Raw genomic sequence first — 23,268 nt, forward strand, 5'->3', positions numbered from 1 at the left:
CAAGTTCTTGAGCCCTTGCGATGGGCTGGTCCACTTGGCCAGGAATCCAGAGCTAGCTGGGCCAGGCTGCCCCGAGCTCCTACCTCCAGGAAAGTTTCTAGAGGCTGGCAGTTCTGGACTTGCTCCCCCTGGGCGTCACCGTGCCGGGGGCTGGGGGGTCTCTCTGGGGCACCACTCACGTTGGTGCTTGTGCCTTCCGCTCTGACGCCCTCGGGGGCATGACACAGGTGAGAGGAGCCCTCTTCGCCCAGGCTTGGTCTCATGCAGCCCTTCAGCATCCCAGTTCAAATCACGCTCCAGGGCAGCCGCCGGCACCAAGGGAGGTAAGTCGCCACCTCTCTGGGTCTGTAACGCGCATCTTGGCCAACAAGCGGTTGCTGAGGGTGGGGGTGGGGCGTCATAAGACCCGGGGCCCAGTTGTCGTGGTGCCTCAAGGATGCCCACTGGTCTGCTTCCAGGGGTACCTGGAAGGTCTCCCATACCCAGCAGCTCCAATCTCACAGTGCTGCATGCTTTCTTACTGAATTCCTCCTCTAAGTTACAAGTTTTGGAGCCCAGCACCAGCATGGTCCAGCACATAGCTGGTGCCCCGTTTATATGTCTTGGCTGAGTGGATGAGGAAAGTACACTGGCATCCGATTTCTTTAGAGAAAGTTAAAGTCACAGCTCTGTGTTCAAATCCGAGCTCCAGCACTTAACTTACTGTATGACCCCGGGCAAGTCACCACCTAGCTCTGCCTCATCTTTCCTAGCAGTGAAACAGTAGAGTCTCTAGGCGCGCTCAGGTAGAACGTGCTGCTCTGTGCAGATTTCACTACTGCTATTAGCCAGCTACCTGCTCCCCGTAAAGGGGGAAGGGAGGTTATCTTTAGGACCCTTCTGTCCTTAGGGGATTGCAAAGCAAGAGAGATGGGGCTCTTCGGAGCAGTGGTGTCCCTGCTGCCTGCCTGGGGTGAGGTGTAGCGAGGCCATCAGAAACGGGCACCAAATCAGAGTGAAGAGAAATGCCCGAGGACGCAAAGCCCGTCGGAATATTCTCGATCTGGGATACATTTCACAGCCACATGTGCTCACTGTGTGGAAACTGCCTTCGTGACCCCAGTAGAGTCCGGAGCTGAGAAAGTGACACACTGTCGATTATAGTGGTCACCGTGTTTACGCACCTCCGTTCTCTTTTACACTTACAGCTATTTGGGGGAGAAGACACAGGAGGAGAGAGAGGTGTAGGGGATTGGATTCAGGAAGGAAGAGGCACATTACAGAGGATAGACTCTTTCCCTAGAAGTGAACTAATGCTTTTATGAACAGATAATTGCGGTGAATCATAGTAGGACAGGAGATCAAATGGCAGACATGACACCAAGTTGTTTTTTATAATGTATTTAGTACAGGGTCTAAAAGGTTTCACTACACAGATTAGACTCCTAATGATCCTCCTGTTTACAGCCTCCCAAATTCTGGGATTACCAGGCGAACGCCACCACGCCCAGTCTCAGTCTCCCTGAGGGCGGAGCCAGCACAGGCAGGCCCAGGGATCAAACCCCCTAGCCCCTGAGTCTGCCTAAGCAGGCGCTTTAATCTGCTGAGCTATTTGGCCTTCCCTGACACCAACAAGTTTTGTTGCCCCATTCTCATCATGATGAAACGGATATCAAGGCATTTGTTCATTACCAAAGCCATGTAGAGCCTCTATTTTTCTTTCTTTCTTTCCTTTTCTTCTCTTTCTTTCTTTTATTGAGAAACAAATATCAATGAGACAGTCTCAAAATTGATTAGGACAGTTTTAATAATTAATACACTGCATATTGTCTTCGTAGTGGTTATTCATAGTACAAGATGCAGACATGATATCCTGTCCAAACACTATTAGTACAATCTTTCTTCTCATTGAATTGAGAAAGTAGCTGTATATCTATCCTGTTTTATATATACAGATACAAAATGGTCCTTCATTTGTATCTCCTTTTTTTATTTAGTTTTGTCAGAGATGGGTATTCCATTGCCATTTAAATATTGTAGGTGCGTGAATTCAGCAAAATAATCTAATATAGTCCAGTAGCCATAATAGTAGTGGGTTATCCATAGGATTGGCAATGTCAGAAGTTGTTGACGAGCCTTTTGTAGCTCAGCATATTAATATGGCTTTACTTTTTATACTTTGTTTTTACACTTTTCTGCTGGATGGTTAAGACCATGATTGAGTTTGCCCCAGGCTGAGCCAGGATGTCTCTGTAACACTGTTTTGCTTGGGTCTGTGATAAAGATGGTCCTAGCTGCAGTGCAGGCACCAGAGCAGGCTGAATACTGTCTTGGTGGGGAGAAATGTTTTGAGACAATACATTGGTCAGAAGTGAAGATGAATCACTGGTCCAAAAGAATAAAAATGCCTTTATTGTTTCACTGACCAGAGAGCAAATGAGATGATTTGAAGTGCATGGAGGTCCTTGGATGAAAAGTGCTTGTAATAACGTGACGTGCATTAGAGGTCTGTTGACAGTCTCAGAAAACTGAAAATAACCTAATAATATTCAATGATAAGAACATGAGGTCGTGATAGCATAGCCACGTGATGGAACAATCTGTAGTTGACAGAAAAGCTACAAGGCATTGTTAGTGACATGAAAACCTAAGTGAAAGATATATAACACCATGCTACTGTGAGATTTCCTATTTTAAAACAATATAGAGCTGGGAGTGGTGGTAGATGCACTTGGAAGGCTGAGGCAGGAGAATCACTTCAAGTTAGAGACACAGACAGAGACAGAGACGCAGAGTAAGTGTGCAAGGGAACAGCAAACAGTAATAACCCTGGCGTGGTAGAATCGTGAGGGACTTGGGGCTTGCTTCCTTAGACTCTTCTGGATTTACCAAGGTTCACACAATGCACAGGCACTACTCCCATGACTCCTAGCACATCTGCTGAGATGTCCTTTATGGCTCAGTTTGTGGTCAGGTGCCATTAATGGTCCAATTTGGGGGGATAGTAGTTTATCATTTAAATAAAATTATTCTGCTCAGGTCTATTTCTTGGCTGATTTGTCTGGCTGACCTATCAGTTACTAAGAATATATATTAAGAATATACAAAAAGGTCTCAATCTGACTGCAGATCTCGTCTATTTCTCTGTATAGCTCTGCCAATGAGGCACTACTACTAGGATTGCACAGATTAGGAATCACTTTGCCTCCTGAGGGAACGGAAGCTTTCGTTAATGTTACTGCACTGGTTTTGTCATACTTTGCCTTATATATTCCAATCTTTATCTGTGTGCTTTAGATAGAGCGTTTGTAACCATCCAATTTATTTCGACTTATTGTAATGTCTAAAATACTGCTAGAGTAACATTATTCTCTCGTGTCATTTTGTGACATTTGTCCTGTCCTTTCCTTGAGTTTTTTTCTCTTCTGTATGGATTTTCCCCCATGATTATTTTTCTATGAGTTTGGACGTCACCTGACTTATTTCTACTTTTGAAGGTTACTCAGAAATTTAGCACACAGAGCTGAAATAACGTGAAAACAATGCCTTTCTTTCTCTTTTTCCTGGCAATTACCAAGCGTTTGGAACCCACAGCAGTATTAGCCCACTGATGTGTGCTTCTGTCATGCATTTCTTTAATTCTCCCAAACCTTTTTTTTTTTTTTTAACCAATATGTCTTAATTTTTATTTTTTATTTTAACATTTGTTGTGTGTGTGTGTGTGTGTGTGTGTGTGTGTGTGTGTGGCCAGCTCAGCCCACCAGGGGGCGGGGCTGGCTGGCATGTGGTGCTGGGGGATTGAACCGCGGTCCCTGTGCTTTGCCAAGCTTGTTCCAAGTAGGTGCTTTAGACCACTGAGCCATCTCTCCAGCCCCTCCCAAACCTTATAATTTTTTTTTTTTTTTTGAACTGGGGATTGAACTCAGGCCCTTGTGCTTGCCAGGCAAGCACTTATTCTAATGAGCCATCTCCCTGGCCCCCAAACCTTGTAATCTACTAAGAAGAATTACTGTTATTTCACAGAAGCTGTGTCCCTACCTATTTACTTGGGTATTTGTTCTTCATTTCTGATTAAATCTCGGTTCTGTCACCTGGATTGTTTTTCTATCTGCCTAGAGAAAATAGTTGGCCTTTTCCTTTAAGGTCTTTTGAGGGTAAACGTGTCTGTGTGTCTGAGATGTCTTTATTTTCCACTTAGACTTGAGAGAATTTTGCCAGATATGGGATTCTGTGGTTACTTTTTCTGGCACGATGACAAGTTCAGTTCTGCTCAGTTTCTCACTTCTGTTCAGTTCTTTGAAGTCAATGTATCTTTTTCTCTGAATGCCAAGATCTTTTTTTGTCTTCATGGCTAAGCAGTACATCTGGATATACCCAGGTGTGTATTTCTTTTTGCTTTATGCCACGGAAGTTCTGGAATCTGTGGCTGGGTCCTTCTTCAGTTCTCAAATTTGATTTTCTCTTTTATCATATTGCTTCTTATTTGCCTTTTTTGGGATTCTGGATACCACGTTAGGCATTTTCCATCTAGTTTCCATATTTTTTAAATCCTATTTTAATATTTTCCATTTAAAAATCTGTCAGTATTACACATAGGCTATTTTGCAGATCTGTTTATTGTGCTTTCAAATGTATTTAAATGACTCTTAAATATGTCCAATAAATTTTTACTTTCAGCTTTTTCATTTCTAGAAATTCTACTTGATTATATAAACATTTTTTTTTTTTTTTTGAGTCATAGTTTTCTATGCAGTTCAGACTTACTTTGAATTTATCAGCCCAGGGTGGCTTTGAACTCATGGTGACCCTCCTGCATCAGCTTCTCAAGTGCTGTGATTATAGGCACACGTCACTATGTGAGGCTAAATTTTTAATATTAGTTTAATCATATTTTAAAGCCCTTTTCTCCTTTTGGTATTTTCTATCCTTCATTTCAAAATATTAATTACATTATATTCCACCCCAGTACCTGATTTTTTCCATGGGTCTGATTCTGTTGTCTATCTAAGTATACTTAAAGTCTGCTATGTCCACGTATGTCTTAGAACTTTTAAGCATGAATACATACATACTCTGCAAACATTTCTGGTGTGGGGGTCTAGGCTGGAGGTGCACCCACGGAGAAGGTATATACTTACTTCTACCGGCTGGCAGAGGGCGTTGCTTACTTATGATGACCTTTAGCTTGAGGCTTCTGGATTACCCAGGCAGAGTGAATTTAGACTACAAATCTTCCTGGGGATCACCTTTTCTAGGTCATCAAATTTGAGAAGAGATTAGAATATTCTCCTTTTGAGACTGGGTCTCACGATGCAGTTCAGGCTGGCCTTGAACCCACTTTGTAAGCGAGGCCGGCCCTGAACTTTAGTGATCCTCCTGCCTCCACCTTCCAAGTGGTGGGATTAAGGGAGCGCACCTCCCCCCCACCCCCACCAGCCTCTTCTGTTGTTAAGGTTTGAAAAAGAAATGTTTCCTTGCAGTCTCCTGTAAATGTCTTTGTGTGTGTGTGTGTGTACATCACTCCCCCCGCCCCCAACCAAGGATTGAACTCAGGCCCTTGAGCTTGCCAGGCAAGCGCTTATTCTACTGAGCCATCTCCCCGGCCGTGTGTGTGTACATACTTCAACATCAACCTGACATTAGATTCAGGGCCTTTGGGCTCCCAGCTGCAACTGAAAGATGTCCTACACCTTGGACAGGCCCTGGTCTTCTCTCCTGTTCCTGTGGCCGCACGAATTTTCAGAGTGAAGCTCTGCAAAAGCCTTCATGATAAGCTTTCAGCTCTCTCCACTTTCCTCTTTGGGTTTCACTGTCACATGCTTTTTGTCCTTTGAGTTTTCCAAACCCTTCCAGTTTCAGCCAGAATTTTTAGTTGCTTACAGTGAAAGCGGGCATCTAATCCACCATACTGCTGAAGCAGGCCTGTAACTTTTATGATAGTAAAATTTTGTGTTTTTAATGATATTTTCCTTTCCCCCGAACATGAAAAGGCTTTTTCCTTCTCCTCCTCAGACAGGGTCTCGTTATGTGTTCCAGGATTGGGCTTCACTCACAGTAAAGCCCAGGCTGGCCTCAAACTTGTAATCCTCTTGCCTCAGCCTTCCAAGTGCTAGGATTACAGGTGTGCACCACCACATCAATTTTCATGAAGAAGTAGAAATGAGAAGTCTGGTCTAGGGTCTTGCCAGTTCTTATTCCTCAGTTAGATCACAATCTAACAGGTTGTGCCTGTTCTGTGTAACACACCATTATGGTTGGAATACTTAATGAATGCATCAGAATACCATAGAGACCTCATTAAAGGATCTTCACTCCTGCATTCCAAAGATTTCTCACATTAAGCCTCAAGGATGCCTTACAATGCAGATCACCCGAGGCCCAGCATCAGGGCATGAGGGAGAATGAGGATGTTGGGTGCTGGAGACTCCAGAAAGTATCCAACCCTTACTTGAAGGGTAAAACTGTCCTTAATCAATACACCAGACTTAGGAAGTCATAAAATGCTCTGGATCAAAATTTATTACATTCTTCTGTGTCCCTTGTCTGATGGTGAGATGACAGAGGAAGGGTTAAGTGCCAAAAGAGACCAGCATGTCTCAAACTAGGACTTCAGGGCCAAGGTAAAGCTAAGCAGAGAGTGTGGCTCCTGGGATATGCAGCTTCACCAGCTGCTCACTTCACTTTCCTCAGTGCCTGAAGATGCTGCAGGAGAGAGATGAGAGACAGAGCAAGAGAGAGAGCGAGAGCGAGAGCAAGAGAAAGACAGAGAGAGACAGAGGAAACAGCAAGGGTGTGGGACAAAGTATGAAACAGGATTTTAGGAAAAACAGCAACAACTGCCAATTCCCTTGATTGAAGCTTGGCTTCAAAGTCTAGTAAAGTTTTTAGGTGGCTTGATGGAGCCTGAGACTTTACCACTAGAGATGCACTCACTTGGCTCATGACTGCATAATGTTTAAAAATGGAAACACTGTGGGGAGCAGGGACACCCAGTCTGTGGCCCTGGCCATGGGAAGCCATGGGGCAGTGGCAAACTGAAGGACACAGCCATCCACAGCAGTAGCGCTGCTTGGCCTGGCCACTGGCTCAGTGGCAGGAATGTGGATTTGGGGATTTTTTTTCCCTCCCTGGGTTAGAAGTCAGTATTTTAGGAGAAATGTTATGATTTGAAAGTACTAGCAATGATCTTGCTTAGCAAGCCAAAAGACACACACCGACTGGCCAGGCACTGTGTATGGGCGACCCCTGCACTCTGCATTGCCCTAGGTACCTGTGGCCAAAGAACCTACGCCCAGAGGGTCTCAGGCACAGCAGACAGGGGAGAAGAATGCAGAGGTCACGTACAACATGTGGGGACGGAGAGAAGTCGTGCACGGAGAAGACAGCACGGAAATCTCCATCCAAGTGGGATCAGAAAGCCCAAGCTGGGGCCTGGGAGTAGCTCTGAGGTCTAAGGCACTGCCTAGTGCAAGGACCTGGGTCTAACATCTGGTACTGCAGGCTGTGCTGGCCCTGATCTGTGGGGGCCACTGAAACCAGGTGTGGTGGCGCACGCCCATAATCCCAGCCCACAGGAGGCTGAGACAGGAAGGTCACTACGAGTCTGAGCGAGTCTTGTACCAAATAAATAATGTAAAAACAAAACAAAACAAAACAAACAAACAAACAAAAAAAAAAAACAAACAAAAAAAAGAAATCCTGAGGTGGACATGCTGCCTTGCTAGTCGGTGTGGAAGAACAAGACTGACCCTCCTTCGTCAGGATGCGCCCACTCCAAATGTGACACTTTTCCTTTTTCCCAGATGGAATTCACAGGAGTGTAGGAAATATTTTTAGAAAGAAGAACAATATCCCTGAAATATCAGTTTTTAATGCTTATTTACATAAAAGAAATGAAAGCGACTTACAGATTTTTTTTTCCTCTTGGTTTTTGATTAAACAAATTTCTAGAGACTTCCACCAAGCAATATTCCTCAGTCTTGTTACACTATCTTTCAAAAATATTTGAGAATGCATTGCTTTAACTTAATTTTTCAAAAGGTTCTGCAGCTGGGATCCTCATGTGTTGCACTGAACTTGTTCACCATCTTCGGGAGGGCAGGAAACACAATTTTTTGGTCTTTTTTGGTCCCTTGCATTGACAAATGTTGCTATTTTATTTTTTGTGGTACCGGAGAATAAATCTAAGGCCTCAAATTACAACATCAGCTTTTCATTGTTTGGGAGAGGCTGTTGCTATGTTACTTAGGCTGGTTTTGAACTTGGCATCCTTCTGCCTCCACCTGGCAGAGGGCTGGGAGGGATAACAGGCATGCAGCGCTGCACGAGGCCCTGTGGCCACTTCTCTATGAGCTCACTGTGCCATCTCCTCCCTTCCCCAGGACGGCCTTTTCTGTTCCTGGGAAGAAGAGGCCTAGGGACTACCTCGATGCAGACCCACCAGATGTGCACAGGCAGCTGCCGTCCAGCGCCGGAGAGGACAGAGCTGTGTTGCTCGGGTTTGTGATGATAGGTTTCTCCATCCTAATGTTCTTCTTGCTTGGAACAAAGATCCTAAAGCCTTTCATGCTCAGGTAAGAAGCAGAGACTCAAGGTCCAGAGCTTCCGATTCCAGAGGACCCAAGCTAGGCCCACTGATAAAGGAGGGGAGACTCCTTTTGGTTTCTCCAGGGTTGGCTCTCCTGCCAGGGTCTGGGTTAGGAAAATGCAATGGCTTGTTCCTCTGTCCAGGATGGCAAGCAGCTGGAGATGGAGAATGAAGTGGTAAGAAAGTGGAAGCCATTTCTTTACTCCTTGCCCTCTAATCTAATCCACATTCATCTCAACACATAACCCACAACTTAGATAACCATGTAGTTCATAAATTCTTGCTTTCAGACGTCAACTTCCCAGAGAGAAAGGCCATAAAAAGGAAGTGGTCTTTTTCTTATTTTTCCTTTCCTTACTCCTTTTTGAGACAGGGTCTTATCATGTAGTTCAGCTGGCTTTGAACCATGTAGCCTCTGCTGACCTAAAGCTCATGATGATCATCCTGCCTCAGACTCCTGAGTGCTGGGATTACAGGGATATGCCAAGCATGCCCTGATTTTTTGTTATTTTTCGGATTCATTTCCTACCATTCCTGATTTACCATTGGGGGAAAATGTTAATATTCCATAGTACCCAGGACCACTATGAGGATCCCAGAGGCATTCCTTTCTAGAGGAGAAATCTGCTTCTGGGAAGAATTCCTGGCAGGGTGTATGTCCTCTCCATTTTGAGATGTCAGATGCTGCCTGTGTGCCTGGGCTCCTGTGGTCTGAGGTCCTCCATTGAAGCCAGAAACACTGGGTTGAGTCTCTCCATCCGCACACTGCAACACTCTTGACACTGTTCCCATGCCCAAAGCTCAAGCTCCACCTCTGTAATCTCTCTGTCCCAGGCCTTGAAGTAAGGTTAAAAGTCTAGTTTATTCATGAAGAAAAATTATTTGTGGTCCATGATATTAATGAGGAGGGTATGAACCTAGGTAAGCAATGATCTTCAAGATTCTGACTTTAAAGCTTGCTAAAGTTAAGGCAAGAGGAAATACACACCTATGGAGATGAGAGTGTGAGACAGATGGAGCTGGTCTCGAAAATTTGATCTCGGGATTTCTTCTCACCTTTACTTTGTCTTGGACTTGTTTTCTAGTTATTCCATTTGTACAGGTCCTTTCTTCAAAGCATCACAAAGTTTGCATGGCAAGAATTTTGTCTCCCTCTTCCATATACATTCTGCATGTGCAGTACACTTGCAAATTCTCAAATACTGTTTTCTTAGCAAAGTTTAATTCATTACAATACTTACGAGTTGTGCCTATGTTCTGAGGAACATAAAGGTGAATATGATGTAGCTCCTGACTTTGAGGAATTTATAGGTAGCAAACATGTAAGTATTCTTACAGGGATTTACTAAGTGCTTGCATTTTATTTTGGAGGAGTGGCGTGTGTGTACACAAGGAATTGTACCTAGTTACCAGAACCCTTGCAGGCTGCACCAATTCCTCTGAAAGGCTAAGGTGCATCTTGAAGCGATGAAACATGAGGCAATGAGATTTCTGAGTGTGAACTTAAGAGATACAGTACTTAGGGTGGCATCACTTAGCATGTTCTCCAGGTATCTGTACTATTGAATACAGAGTTTTGGGCCTCAACTTACCCACTGAGCCGGAATCTCTGCAAGTGAAGCTGTGGGACCACATTTAGTAAGTTTTCCTGATAAACTCCTTCAGATGGTTCTAAAATCTGAATACCATGGATCTGAGGCAATCAGAGTTGGTATAGTGAGCAATATGCCAGTAGAATCAGAATTATGATGGGACATGGCAGCCTACTGCTGTTTATCCCATCTCTGTCATCCACACTCCCAGATCATGTGACTTCTATTAATGAATGGTTCTGAATCACTATCTTGAAACAGAGAAAGGTGTGGGCTACGACATTAGGACTACAGAACCCAATTCTCTAGCAGCTGAAGAACATGCACTTTTCCACACTGTAGCACGCAGAGAGAAGAATCGAACTGCACAAGCATCCACACACACATCGTGGACGACTGGCTGGACTGTGCTTTCACCTGTGGCGTGGACTGCCACAGCCAGGGGAAGTACCCGTGTCTTCAGGTGCTTGTGCACCTCTCTCACTCAGGTCAGGAAGCTCTCCTGTACTATAATGAAGAGGCCGTCCAGCGAAATTCCAAGGTAATTTAAATACATGTAATTAAAAGTTTTTTCCTGCAGCAACCCTTCTGTGGCAGACTTCCCAGAAGGGCGCAGAACTCAAGGACATCTGTAAGGATCAATGCTTTTGTTTAGTATCTTTATAAGTCAAGTCATGACAAAGAAAGGTGAAAGTATTCTTAGGGGGCACTGAGCCATGCAGGAAGGAAAGGCATTACTCTGGTTTCACAATTTGGTGTCTGAAAATTGTAGGTTGAGGGAATGGGCACAGCTCTTAGGGCACAGCCTTCATTTCAGGGGTTCCACTACCTAGTACTTCAAACATGTTAAAAAATATACTCAACAGGCTACATTCAATCAAACAATTTAAAATAAATTTAAATTATTATTGTATTTTGATTTTATAAGTAACCCAACTTGCAAGATTTATAGTTAACCATAAAAGTTGTGTTAGATTAGATGACATTGCACTTTGGTGTCTTCTAATTTCAGTATGATGATTTGTTTTGTTTTGGATGCAAGGAGGTTTAAGGCCTCCAATATTTCTGCAGCACTTTAACACTGTTCCCCAAGTACTTACTGGACATGGTAATAAACCTCCAGCTTTTAGCTCATACCAAGAAGTGGCCAGTTTGCTCTATGCCCTCCTGCCAATCTGCCTCATTTCCTATGAAATATTTGACGTCCCAAGACTGAAGTTTCCGTCTGCTAGGTTGAGGCTGAGGTATTTCAGAATTAAACTGTGAAGTGCTTGATATTGGTGACAACACCCTCATTTCTTTCCTCCTTCATATTCCTAGTGCTTTTACACACCTAAGTGCCACCAACATAGGAATGATTTACTCAACAGTGTTCTGGACATAAAGGAATTCTTCGATCACAAAAATGGAACTTCTTTCTCATGTTTCTACAGTCCAGACGGTCAATCTGAAGGTGTCATTCTTATAAAAAAATATGATCAAATGGTTATCTTTCACTGTTTATTTTGGCCTTCACTGACGCTGCTAGGTGGTGCCCTGATTGTTGGCATGGTAAGACTAACACAGCATTTGTCCTTGCTCTGTGAAAAATACAGCACCACAATCAAAGAAGCAGGTGGCAAAGTACCCAGTACAGGACAGCATCAGTACAAACTGTGGCGTGTGCGTAAGAGCAAAGGAAGAAACAGAAATCTTTAGATAATGGCCAAGTTAAAGGGCTGGTCTCAAACACTAATTTCTGCAGGGGAAGACCTAATTAAGCCTGCTTGCAAACTAGCCATAAAAAAGTAAAGTTATTATCATACAGAAATCTTTTCTATTTTATTTTTGGTACCAGGAATTAAACTCAGAACCTTGTGCTTGCCAGGCAGGTGCTGTGTCAGAGCTATAGCCCTGGCCCTGGGAAACATTTTTTAAAAGCCTCTTTCTGTATTCTGTAAATATGTACAAAGTCATGTACCATCTTTTCTACTCCAAGTTTTTTAAATTAAAAAGAATCTTTGATTTGGCACAGGGTCTCATTACACAGCTCAGACTCGAGGTGACCCTCCTGTCTCAGCCTCCCTACTGCTGGGATGACAGGCATCTACCACCATGCCTAGTTTTGGTGGCCGGCACAGCATGCCAGGAAATCTGGGGCTGACATGGCATGTGGTACTAGAGATCGAACCCAGGTCCTTGTGCTTGCCAGTCAGGTCCTTAGACTACTGGGCTATCTCTTAGCACCTCCAGTTTCAACTTGAGCCACCCTACAGGCAAAGTAAGTTCAAGGTAGCTGCCAACCTAACTGCAGCTGTAGCTGAAACGTGTCAGTAGGAAAACCAATGATAATGAAGGTGTCTACTCTGCTGAGCACTCAACTATCAGCCTAACTTTAGGCAGTGGACATGTCTCATGAAGCAAATCCTTAGTAAAGAACAGTTATTACAAGAACATAACAATCAGAACATTTAAGAAAATGTGGACCTACCACATTTGTTAGTTTGTTCTTTCTTCACCATTCATGATAAAAGAGGAAAGCTGCTGCTTAACAAATTCAGTAAACTTGTTATTTGTACTTAGCTTTGCCAAGGGCCTTGTCATCTTTTTTTTTTCCTCATTAAGTAGGCTTTTCATATGCTCACTGCATTCTGTGCACCTTCTGGTAGGAGTAGAAACATGAAGGAAAAGCAGGACTAGATTTCAACATGTACTTCAGAGAATCTACATTACAGACCCAACAAGTACTTTTCAACTTAAGCAAGCTGAAAATAGGAATTGAGTCTGTTCTCATTTTCCAACATACCTCAGTGTCTAAATTTTCACTAAAAAGCTGAGCACAGTGGTGCATATGTGCGTAATCCCAGCACTCTGGGAGCTTAAGGTAGGAGAATCACGAGTTTGAGTCAACTCTGCAAGACTCTCTTTCATGTAATACACACGTGCACGCCAGCTGGGGATGGAGCTCAGTACAAAGGTCCTGGGTTTATTTCTGATACTAAAAACCAAAAACCAGAAAAACTTGGATATTGGAATGACTTTTGAAGAAGACATAGTTAAACGATATGCTTTGATTCTAAGTCAGCTTAATGTCCTTTAGTAATTAATTTCAAGCCACAAATTAGTAAACTGACATTGAATAGAATGCTACCAACCAGTTATAAACAATATTGGTTTCACACTCTTTTTTAGTGTTCAAAGAACACATCTCAGAGTAGATTCATTTTAATTTGTAGGCTACAGTTACAGGTGTTCAGACATACATCCTTAAGCAAATCAGCTGTCAAAACCTCTCTCTTCTTATCTATGCCATGGGGATAGTCTCTTATTATTTTAGAGCACAAGGTGGGGTAAATGAAACACTCAAGTTTCTGATATCAAGTTGCTCAAAAATACTAGGAGCTAAAAAAACAACTTGTGCAGAGCTGCAACAGTCAGCTCTGAAGCGTTCCACAGGAAACAGCAGGTAGGCGGGCTGGGACAGGGTGCTGAAGAGCACTCTGCCCTTGCCCCCATTCATTCTCTTGGCTAAATGTGACACACACTTGTGGTGCAGAATTTGCTGCTCCAATGTTGTAATCAATTATTTTGTATGCTAAAGACTGTACATTCTAAATCATTCTGTAAGTGGAGATTGTGTAGGTTCTTAAATTAAGGGTGCAGCTCTATTTCTTAGTATATTTAGCAATATGATTTTTCTCTTAACAAATGCAAGCTGAAGTACATGCTGAAATTACTTTCAGTTTTCTATTCAGATACTTCGTCCATCATTCAGATACTTCGTCCATCATAGGAAAGAAATTATACCCGGAGAACAATGTCAATTTAAGTTCATTCATTTGCCATGTCAATAAAAATTAACCAATGATATCCTTAAATGCTTAGAAGTATCAAAGCTGATGTGTGTTACTGGTCAAAGTAAGGTCCAGACTTACCTTTAGCAAGGTTTAATGATGACTGAAAGCAAAAATTTACATCGAGCCTAACTTCATTTTTAGGCTTTAGCCTTCATCTGACTTGAAAAAAGACTATATACTTGTATGCATAAGTACATTCATACTTACATTTATGTATGTCTGCTTAAAATACAAGGAATTTAGTATGTAAACATATATTTCTCTAATAGTCTCATCACTTTACCAGGGCTTTTAACACATAATTGTTTCAGGTCTTCAAATAAGTATTCTTTGTCATTATTAAAAAGAATTCAAATCAGCTACATGTTTTTTAATTTTTATTTTTTATGTATTTGGTACAGGGTCTCACTACACAGCTTGGACTCGTAGTGATCCTGTTTTCAGCCTCCCCAGTGCTGGGATTACAGGCGTGCACCACCACGCCCAGACTCAGCATGCTCGGGGGTCAGCTACATTTTGATTATTAGCAATATTAGTTTGCTTCTTGAGACATGGCAAAATAGAGTTATCACAGCTTTTTTTTTTTACATAATACACTAAGGATTGTTTGGACACAAGTCAAGGTAAATTTTTTTTTTTTTTTTTTTTTTTAATAAACAGTGTGATGTTACAGACTGCAAAGTTAAAGAAAAGCAGACATTGACAGGTTCTAATGAGCACAAACAAACAATAAGTGCAGTCACAGGCCAAACTTCTTGCTAGGAAGAGCAAGACTGGGAAGAGGTCTTAAATTTAGTGCTATTCTATATTCTCAGTATAGTAACACATGCATCTTGCTGTGTCAGATACTTCTGGGCCACCATAAGGAGGATAGCAAAAACTCTTTTTTTTCTTAACTAATGCATGATACCACAGGACTTCAATGAACAGAATATAGAGAAACAGACTTACTACAATTAATGGGGCCAAAGAAGAGGGTGGCTAGGGCCCCTTGTTGAAGCTTCTAAAGTAAACAACTGATATGCCAACAGTCTTTTGGTAGCATTACATTCCCCAGGGGGTGAAGGTTTAGGTCTCAAAAGGTTATTTCTTTTGGATTTTATTTAATCAAATTAAGTCTGAAGACTGAGTCATACTGAAACCGTTAAATACATACAAAAAGTGAGCTCCATACCCCCCAAAATTTCTAGAAATCTGATAAATGTCAAGTTCTCCATCTACTCTCAGAACATAAATCTGGTAAGGAACTTTTAAAAAATAAAATCAGTAGATGATGACCACACTTAGAAATTCATACAAGAATTAAGGAGTTTAGTTATATCAAAGATATTTTAATGTTGAACACTAAAGGGATTTTGTGTCCGTGCTAACCTAGAAGGATCAACAAAAATAAGAGTAACTGAAAATATACATGGTTTTGTCACAAAATTATTGCAGTGACATATTAAATGAAGCTGCAGATTGAACTTCACTTGGCTTACAGCATGTATTTAAAACCATTTTCTGTACTTACCAACATAAAGAATGGATTCTGTTGTCAGTGAAAATTCAGTTACACTGAACTATACTATACTATACATACACTGAACTAATTTTACTTCCCCTCCCCCACTAAAACTCGTATACGTAGCTGTGTAAAAATTACAAGTCAGAAAATAACCTTATGGCTCACAGTGCCACTTTCTGCTCACTAATGTGGCTAGACTATTACCACACCTAAAACTAAACAAATGGAACAGTGCTGCACTAATTAAAAGGAAGTGCAAAACTTGTAATCAAGTGGAACACTTGAATGAAATAAATAAGTTTATTTGAAGACTTTAACATCCCAACTTGGGAGACTCTGGATGAATTCTAAACTCTTCTAAATTTTAGAACTTTGATATTTGTTTACACCTTTTATAGAAGATTCCTCTTGACTAGAGCTTGCAGTGTGTGCACAAACAGAAATGTATGCAGAAGCGCACACAAAACACATTAATAGTAAACACTAATAAAGAACAAAATGGACCATAAATGCCAAATCTGAGAACCTAGTGCTTTGAACTTCCTCACACTACACTACCACCTTTTCCAAAGGGTTCTAGCAAAAATGATTAAATTTTAGTCAAAACATTTTATTAATATCTCCAGCACCATTAAAAAGACATTCCAACTGATTTTGTAAATCCAAAATAAAGTGCTCTGAAAAATTTCCGCAATGTAAGAGCCTGAAGTACTGAATGTTAACTCATCTATTTTTCCTCCCCTAATCTTCTGAGGCACATTTACCAAATCCAATTTTATTGGGACCATATTTACCTTGACTTAAAATTCTAGTAGTCTTTTCAGAGAGTGGAAATAATTTTTATGACAAAAGAAAACCACCTTCCCAGACCATGGCACATAAGATATATTTACAATTTTAATGTATTAATTAAAATGGTTGTTTGTACTTCATAAAAACAGCCCAGCTGTAATATTCTTTCAGCAAGAATGATTATTTGAGGATGCTGTTGGCACTGAGTATGACAGCTCAGCCTTCACAACCCATCCTCAATGAAGAGCTAATTTCCTCATGGTATGCACAATATATTTTCCCAGTTTTCAGCCTTCTGTCTTCTGTTAGACACGCCCCCTCTCAGAAGGATGGATATAAAGAATGCAATTTATTTAAACAACTCCTCCCTGTTCTGTCTCCTCCCGTCACACTCCTTAATCTCAAAAACGTCTGAAGTATGAAAATTGTCTTAAATAGAAGCACCACCATCGATTAACACCATACACTGTTTTAAAACGGAATTATTTTAGTGATACCTTAGACATCAAGGTAATTTTTTAAGGTGGACTTCAAGTTTGTGGGTCCAGCCCAGGTTTACAGTTTGTACAGACACAGAAAAGGAACTTATAATTATTTAGAAAAAGTTAACACACTAGCTTGAACGTACTGCTGGAAATTAAATTTCTTCTAAGAGTTGGCAAGCATGAGCTACTGACTGAAACATGACTGAAATGGATTTACAAAATCATTATGTAAAAAAACCCAAACAAATCCAAGTTTATGTGCTGTGAAATTTCCATTATGCCTTTAAGACAGGCTACTCAGAATTTAAAAAAATAATGCCCAATCAGTCATATTTTGATGGAAAAAGAACACAGATGGACTGTGTTTCACTCTATGCAAAAATCCACCCATTTAAAATAAAATACAAGAGAGTATACACAGTCTAATCAAACCATCATTTCCTGATTAATAAGCACTACACTTTACACAAAATACTTTATCAGCAGCTGTTTTCATCAAAATACCAATAGTCATAATTTCACAGTTGAAAGTTACACATTAAAATATGTTACAATTGATTATATATTCACCAGTTTCCCATTTCCTAATGGGATCGTAATATAAAGTAGAATAAAGGGAAAACCTTAATTACTCTGGCACTAAGTTTTACACAGGACATTCAGAACCAGAAAAGGCTTAGGTTCTATCATAAAATAGCAACCAAATTCCATTCTTCTTTTAAAAAATCCAATTAGAAACATCTTTTTTAAAAAAATCAAATTCCACAATAATATTAACATTCAAATTAACAGCAGTTTAAAAATATTCAAAATAAATGTTTTTGTATAGCTGAGAATACGGTAAAAAGTGTGATTTTCAAACAGTGGACTATTTCTTGCTACACTGTATTTAAAGCTAGGCTTTTTTCTTTAGATATGAGTTTTCCCTCCAAACTAATTAAGGAAGGAATAATTCTCAAGTAATGAAACTGTAGAGTCAATAGTCAATTACAGCATTGTTGATGACAAACACGGTCAGCTACAGCAACTGCCCCTGATACTCAAGTACCTGGAAGAGGCTGTATCATAACATACTTGAAAGAGATCTTAGTCACCCATGTAGCTTTCCATTCAGTTTTTGGTCTTTGCCTTCCTGAACATTACCTGGCCTCCTCTGTGTCTTAGGGTACTTAGTCTGTATTCTTTACAGAACTTACCTATACTTCTCCAAATCAAATTAATTTGCTTGTAATAACTTAAAAATAAACGTATGTAATGAAATAAGCTATGTAGCTTGTGTGCTTTAATGGTGACGAGGTCCTAGGGGAATAAAAGGTGGCCACATGAACTAATGTGAAATAAAAATAGAAGTACAGATTTTGGGCATGGAGGCTCAAGGCTTTTTAGCATTTGAGTAAAATACAGTTCTCTGTTAATTCTTCAATTTCCACCATCAAAGATTTAGATTTGTACCATTTCACTGAGTTTTCTCATAATCAATCCCTGATACAGAAAAGGCTGGAATATTAGTATACTGCACATATCTAAATAACACAAAATGTTAATTGTTTAAATAATGAAATCTCTATTTGCAAAAGAATCTATCTGGTTTCAAACTTAAAGAGATTAAATTCTGCGTAACTATTTCAAGACAGTTTACAGAAATAAGTTCCCCGAATCTTCAAAATTTTTTTTCATGTTGGTATTATATACATGCTTTAGTGAAGTATCTAAATCTTCATTAATTATGCCCTTTAAAGGTTCTAAAAGAGCCAGATAGTAGTTGCATTAGAGTCCCTTGTTCCCTATTCAAGACTTCTATAGATGTTGGATTTCACAGATGATTTTTAAAGTGATGCTGTCTTACTAGATTACACAATGTGCACTCTAAGATTTTTCTCCAATAATATGCCTAATCTAGAAAACTGTCACTAAATTATTGCACTTTTTTTCTTTTTTGGTGTGGCACCTGGGAATTTGCTAAAGCTACTTGTTAGAACGTGAGTCATTCATGTCAAATACAGAATAAAACATCAGACCCTACAGTGAGGACTAGCCTTAGCTCCTACACCTAGGTGAATAGTTTTCAAAATACTTAATGTGTTCTGTGCTCAAGTGGGATTTCATGAAGTTGGAATGAGACCTGAACACGTGGGAAATGGGTACAATCTGAAAATGATTTAATTTCCTTTTAATATTGAAATATGGATAAATAGCTTTAAAAAGTCAAAAGTTCATGATTTCTATTCAATATTATAAAGTACTATCATGAGCAGAACTTGGCAGAGGGCTTTAAGCAGTCAGGATGATAGTCTAAATTGTATAATTCGGTAACTAATTTCACATGATTGAGCCCTTCCAACTAAAGAGGATGGAAGATAAGGGAATCATGTGAAAACTGAAAGGAAAAGAGGCCAAAGTTCAGTATGCTTTCTGTACATGGTTACAGCGGCCCTGGTACACACGGGACAGTGCTCGAGCCTCAGCTGCAGATGAGAAAAGCTCAGCATGCGGCTACAAAGAGCAAAAATTTGGGTGCAAAACAATGCATGACTATGGGACAGATTATGTAAATAAAGAATATATATTAATGATAGTTTCTATAATATAAATAGCCTTTAATAAAAAAAATAATCTTTTTAATAACATTAATACTTCTATTTTCTGGAAAACATGCATGAAAAAATGTATTCAGTTCAATTGTGAAAGGAGAAAAAAAAAATCAACTGAAGGTGAATACTGTACAATTCTGGAACAAGAACTATTCCTGCTCATTCTTTTTTCTAAGATGATTACTTTAGTTTGTGGGAGCCCAGAATTTCCCTTGAAAGTAAGAGTCAGATCTTGTCAATACTGTCAGAAAACAATAACAGCAACAAACCAACAAAAAAAAAATCCAACAAAAACACCATGTTATAACAGGTCTCATTTGTGACTGCTTCTAAAATTTGCAGATAAGACCCCATATAATCAAAAGATTTGATTTATTAAAAAGAAAAAGTCTCTGGTGAAATCTCAAGAGTCCCTTCCACCCCAAGCATTTTCTTCATTAAACAAGGAGTCAAAAAAACCCCACTTCAAACTGTAAATTGAACAGCAATGGGAAAATAAAAACTTTTCATTCTTTTCCAATCTTCGGTAATTTAACATCAACTCATTTACTTAACCCTAATGCGGTAACAGCCTTTGTCATATCCACATTTCAAAACACAGAACATTTGCAGGACACACAGAACATCATTCTTCTTCCTTTTCCATCATTTCTCTATGTTTTGGGGATTTTTGTTTTGTTTCGTTTTTTTTTAAAAAAAGATACAAACAATCTTCAAAGTTTACCTTTTTTTTGGACTTAAGGCATAACATGAAATTGCGCATTATTCTAAAGCTTAACTTTGAAATGAATTAGTTTAGTGCTATCAAACCCTGTTTGCATTTACATTATTTAAATTATATAGTATTTTATTTCTGTTTCTTGCTGTAAGTTCTAATGCTGTTCATGGATTGTGCAATTCCTATGCAATCAAGTCTTTGCCTGCTGTCAGTTATTAACAGTGCAGTGTAGAATCCAGAGACTGGGCTTTCAGTTTCTCATTTATCTCAGTTCAATGCATGCTGCTTAATTGTGTGGAAGATCCAATCCATTTTTGTTGTCCAGCCACCATGATGTGCATCATTCATTTGTTTCATGAAATATTCCAGAGCCTCTTGCTCAGTTTTATCTAAGGCTAAGGTCTTTCGAATATATGCAATGTCATCAAAAGATTGTAGTTCTGGCATTCCAGAGCCAAGCATCATTGAGAAAAGATTTATGAAGAGATTGGCATGCTGCCGAATAGCTAGATAGGCCTTGTAACACATCTCCTGAAACCTACAAGTAGCAAGAACAGTTCGGTCAGTACGGAGCAAATGGCACTGACAGGCACCTTCAGGCTTCTGCCTGAATGTCACACAACTCAGAGGCTTACTTGGAGAAAGCGATTGAAAAAATATCACTATTATCTCCCCATTTCCCTAGCCAATGGTTCTCTATTTCCCTGACCCCACCCAAATGCAAGCTCCATGAAAAATCTTCGTTTACTGCTTTATCACAAGCACATGCCTGACACATTAGGAATTTAATAAGTATTTGTTAAATATATGGCATGGTCCACATTAAAGCCTTAGGGTTTCAGCTATAGACAGAAGACTGAATTGTAGATAGAACAGAATTTTATGGAAATAATTCAAGGTTTAAGATATATCAATGACATATTATAAAGTAGTAAGACAAATTATGAATAAGCATGGTAATTATAGTTGGTTGCTTTTCTTCAAATTAAATGACTATAAAGTGTTGTTTTAAGCATTCTACATTATGCGTGAAGACAGAAGGCAGAGTCTAGTTACTTAAAGAGCAGTAAATAAAAAGCTTTTTAAGTGTTACTAAGTTTAAGGACTACTTTTTAGGCCTCGATTGTTAACTCAATTATTAGCCTTTATTTCCATTTTCCTTAAAATAATTAAATACAAAAACTAAAATACATTCTGCTAAATACTACCTATTATTACTATTTGAAAAAAAAAAAAAAAAACAAAAAAAAAAAACAAAACTTTTTTAAACCAGGAATACAACCCAGGACTTTGTGCTTGCCAGGCAGGCACTCGTGCTGCTGAGCTATATCCCTGGCAACATCTATTATTTTAAGCTACTTGAACAGTATCAATTGTTTCTGACATTACAGCAAGAACTCTTTTATTTTATATTTTGATTTGTTGAGCTTACCTTTCAAATTCTCTGGTCTTTGTACATTCTTGGGCCCCTTTACTTATCACTATTAAGAAATCTTGTGTCAAAACAAATGGCACACGTTCTCGTTTATAACCAAATTTTTTCTTCTTGTGATCCAAAAAGTGTCCAAAATCTATATGAAACAGCTTTTAAAAATAAGAAAATATGTTATGGTTTGATACAAGCACACATAAAATTCCTTGAATAAATTTAGGAACACCAAAACATTCTAAAAAGAGAAAGTCATTACTTGTCCATCGTCTTTCACCATGATGTTACTATTGTGCCGGTCTCCAATTCCCAAAATGAAGGTAGCCACACAATATCCAGCACAGGAACGTGTAAACAGGTCAATTGCTGCATCATATCTACAATGAAGAAATAAACACCTCAGCAGTAGTATGGAAATACAAAGTGATGTTGGACCAACTGGGAAAAAGATGGTTGAAGTTTCTATTAAAACAATGAAAAAAAATAAATAAATAAAACAATGAAAATAATTACAACAGAGAAGGAAGTAATTAAGTTAAAAAATCTGAGGAATTTTGAGATTCTTAAATTATCAAGGGCTTCTAAGGAAATTTCCAGACATTCTTTGACCAAAGCAATAATTGCCATCATAGTGGAAAAAAAATTTGGATCATTAAAACTAGATATGGTGATGAATACCAATAATCTCAGCACTCTAGGAGGCTGAGGCAGGAGGATCTAGAGTTGGGCAAATTAGTAACTTAGCAAGATCCTGTATCAAAATAAAAAAAGGCTGTGGATATAGCTCAGGAGGAAGACTCTGGGTTCCATCTCCAGAACTGAAAAAAAAAAAAAACCTAATGATTTAATTAATTTATTTACTGCAGTACCAGGGATCGAACTCGGGACCTTCCAAATACCAGGCAGATGCTTATGCCACTGAGTTATTTATTTATTTATTTATTTATTTATTTATTTATTTATTGCAGTACCAGGGATCAAACTCAGGATCTTAAACATGCCAGTCAGGCACTTACACCATGGAGCTATCTCCCCAGCCCATTTTAAAACATAAGCAATAAGAACACTGCAGATATGTAAGTTGAATGTGTAGAATTTTTATCAAATTTAAGCATTTCTGATCATTTAAACATAACCACAAACATTTCAGAAGTTAAGGATTTTTTTTCCAAAGTGAGTACAATTACTTTTTCTGGCCTATACTCAACTATAATCTTGACTCATCTAGCAAAACTTACAGGAAGAAAGACTAGCGAACTCACATTTCTCCTTTGTTCTTGTCTTTGAGCCACTGATGCAGCGTGTGGCTGTTGAACTGCAGTGCACCCTTCAGGCCACCTTTGCATTGAATCTGCATGATAGTGTGAGAGTTTCTCACCACCTCGATAAGTCCTACACAGTCACCAATTGAGAGACAACCGTAAGGCAGCATTCTGAAAAAGGAGCAACACATTTACAGTGCTGGAGTTTTAAGATACCAAGTTTCTTTACAGGCCAAAACATGAATATTCTCTGTAAATCTGTCATGCCTGACCTTCACTGTCTTAAGCTAATTTTCTTTTCTATTATGTGACCAACTTATCCTTAGAAAAATCTTCAAAACTATCTACCATTGATTATTATAGCTTTGAACTGTACGTGTGAAAACCATTAAGAAAATTTCAGGGGCCGGGGCGATAGCTCAGTAGAATAGGTGCTTCCCTGGCAAGCACAAAGGCTTGAGTTCAATCCCTGGTTCTGAAAAAAAAAAAA

General features: G+C 39.6%; 2 protein-coding genes across 6 annotated transcripts in view; one reads left to right on the plus strand and one right to left on the minus strand.

The window, feature by feature from the left end:
* Positions 1–261: 261 nt before the first annotated feature.
* Positions 262–19,647, plus strand: Kcnmb3 (potassium calcium-activated channel subfamily M regulatory beta subunit 3). Its single transcript, XM_004639329.2, has 4 exons — positions 262–323; positions 8,361–8,552; positions 10,501–10,699; positions 14,655–19,647. Exons 1-4 carry the CDS (start codon positions 262–264, stop codon positions 14,754–14,756), a joined length of 555 nt encoding a protein of 184 aa, XP_004639386.1. The 3' UTR covers positions 14,757–19,647.
* Pik3ca (phosphatidylinositol-4,5-bisphosphate 3-kinase catalytic subunit alpha) overlaps positions 19,356–23,268 on the minus strand; it is a 68,601-nt gene continuing 64,688 nt past the window's right edge. For all 5 annotated transcript variants that reach the window (XM_023699080.1, XM_004639330.2, XM_023699083.1 and 2 more), the window contains exons 18-21: positions 22,779–22,949; positions 21,776–21,893; positions 21,520–21,671; positions 19,356–20,625 (exon numbers count right to left, since the gene is read on the minus strand). In XM_023699080.1, coding sequence (XP_023554848.1) covers positions 20,355–20,625; positions 21,520–21,671; positions 21,776–21,893; positions 22,779–22,949 — 712 coding nt within the window. In that variant the 3' untranslated portion in view covers positions 19,356–20,354. The remainder of the gene's footprint in view (positions 20,626–21,519; positions 21,672–21,775; positions 21,894–22,778; positions 22,950–23,268) is intronic.

This window comes from Octodon degus, unplaced genomic scaffold (assembly GCF_000260255.1).
Source record: "Octodon degus isolate 3935 unplaced genomic scaffold, OctDeg1.0 scaffold00110, whole genome shotgun sequence".
Classification (NCBI taxonomy): domain Eukaryota; kingdom Metazoa; phylum Chordata; class Mammalia; order Rodentia; family Octodontidae; genus Octodon; species Octodon degus.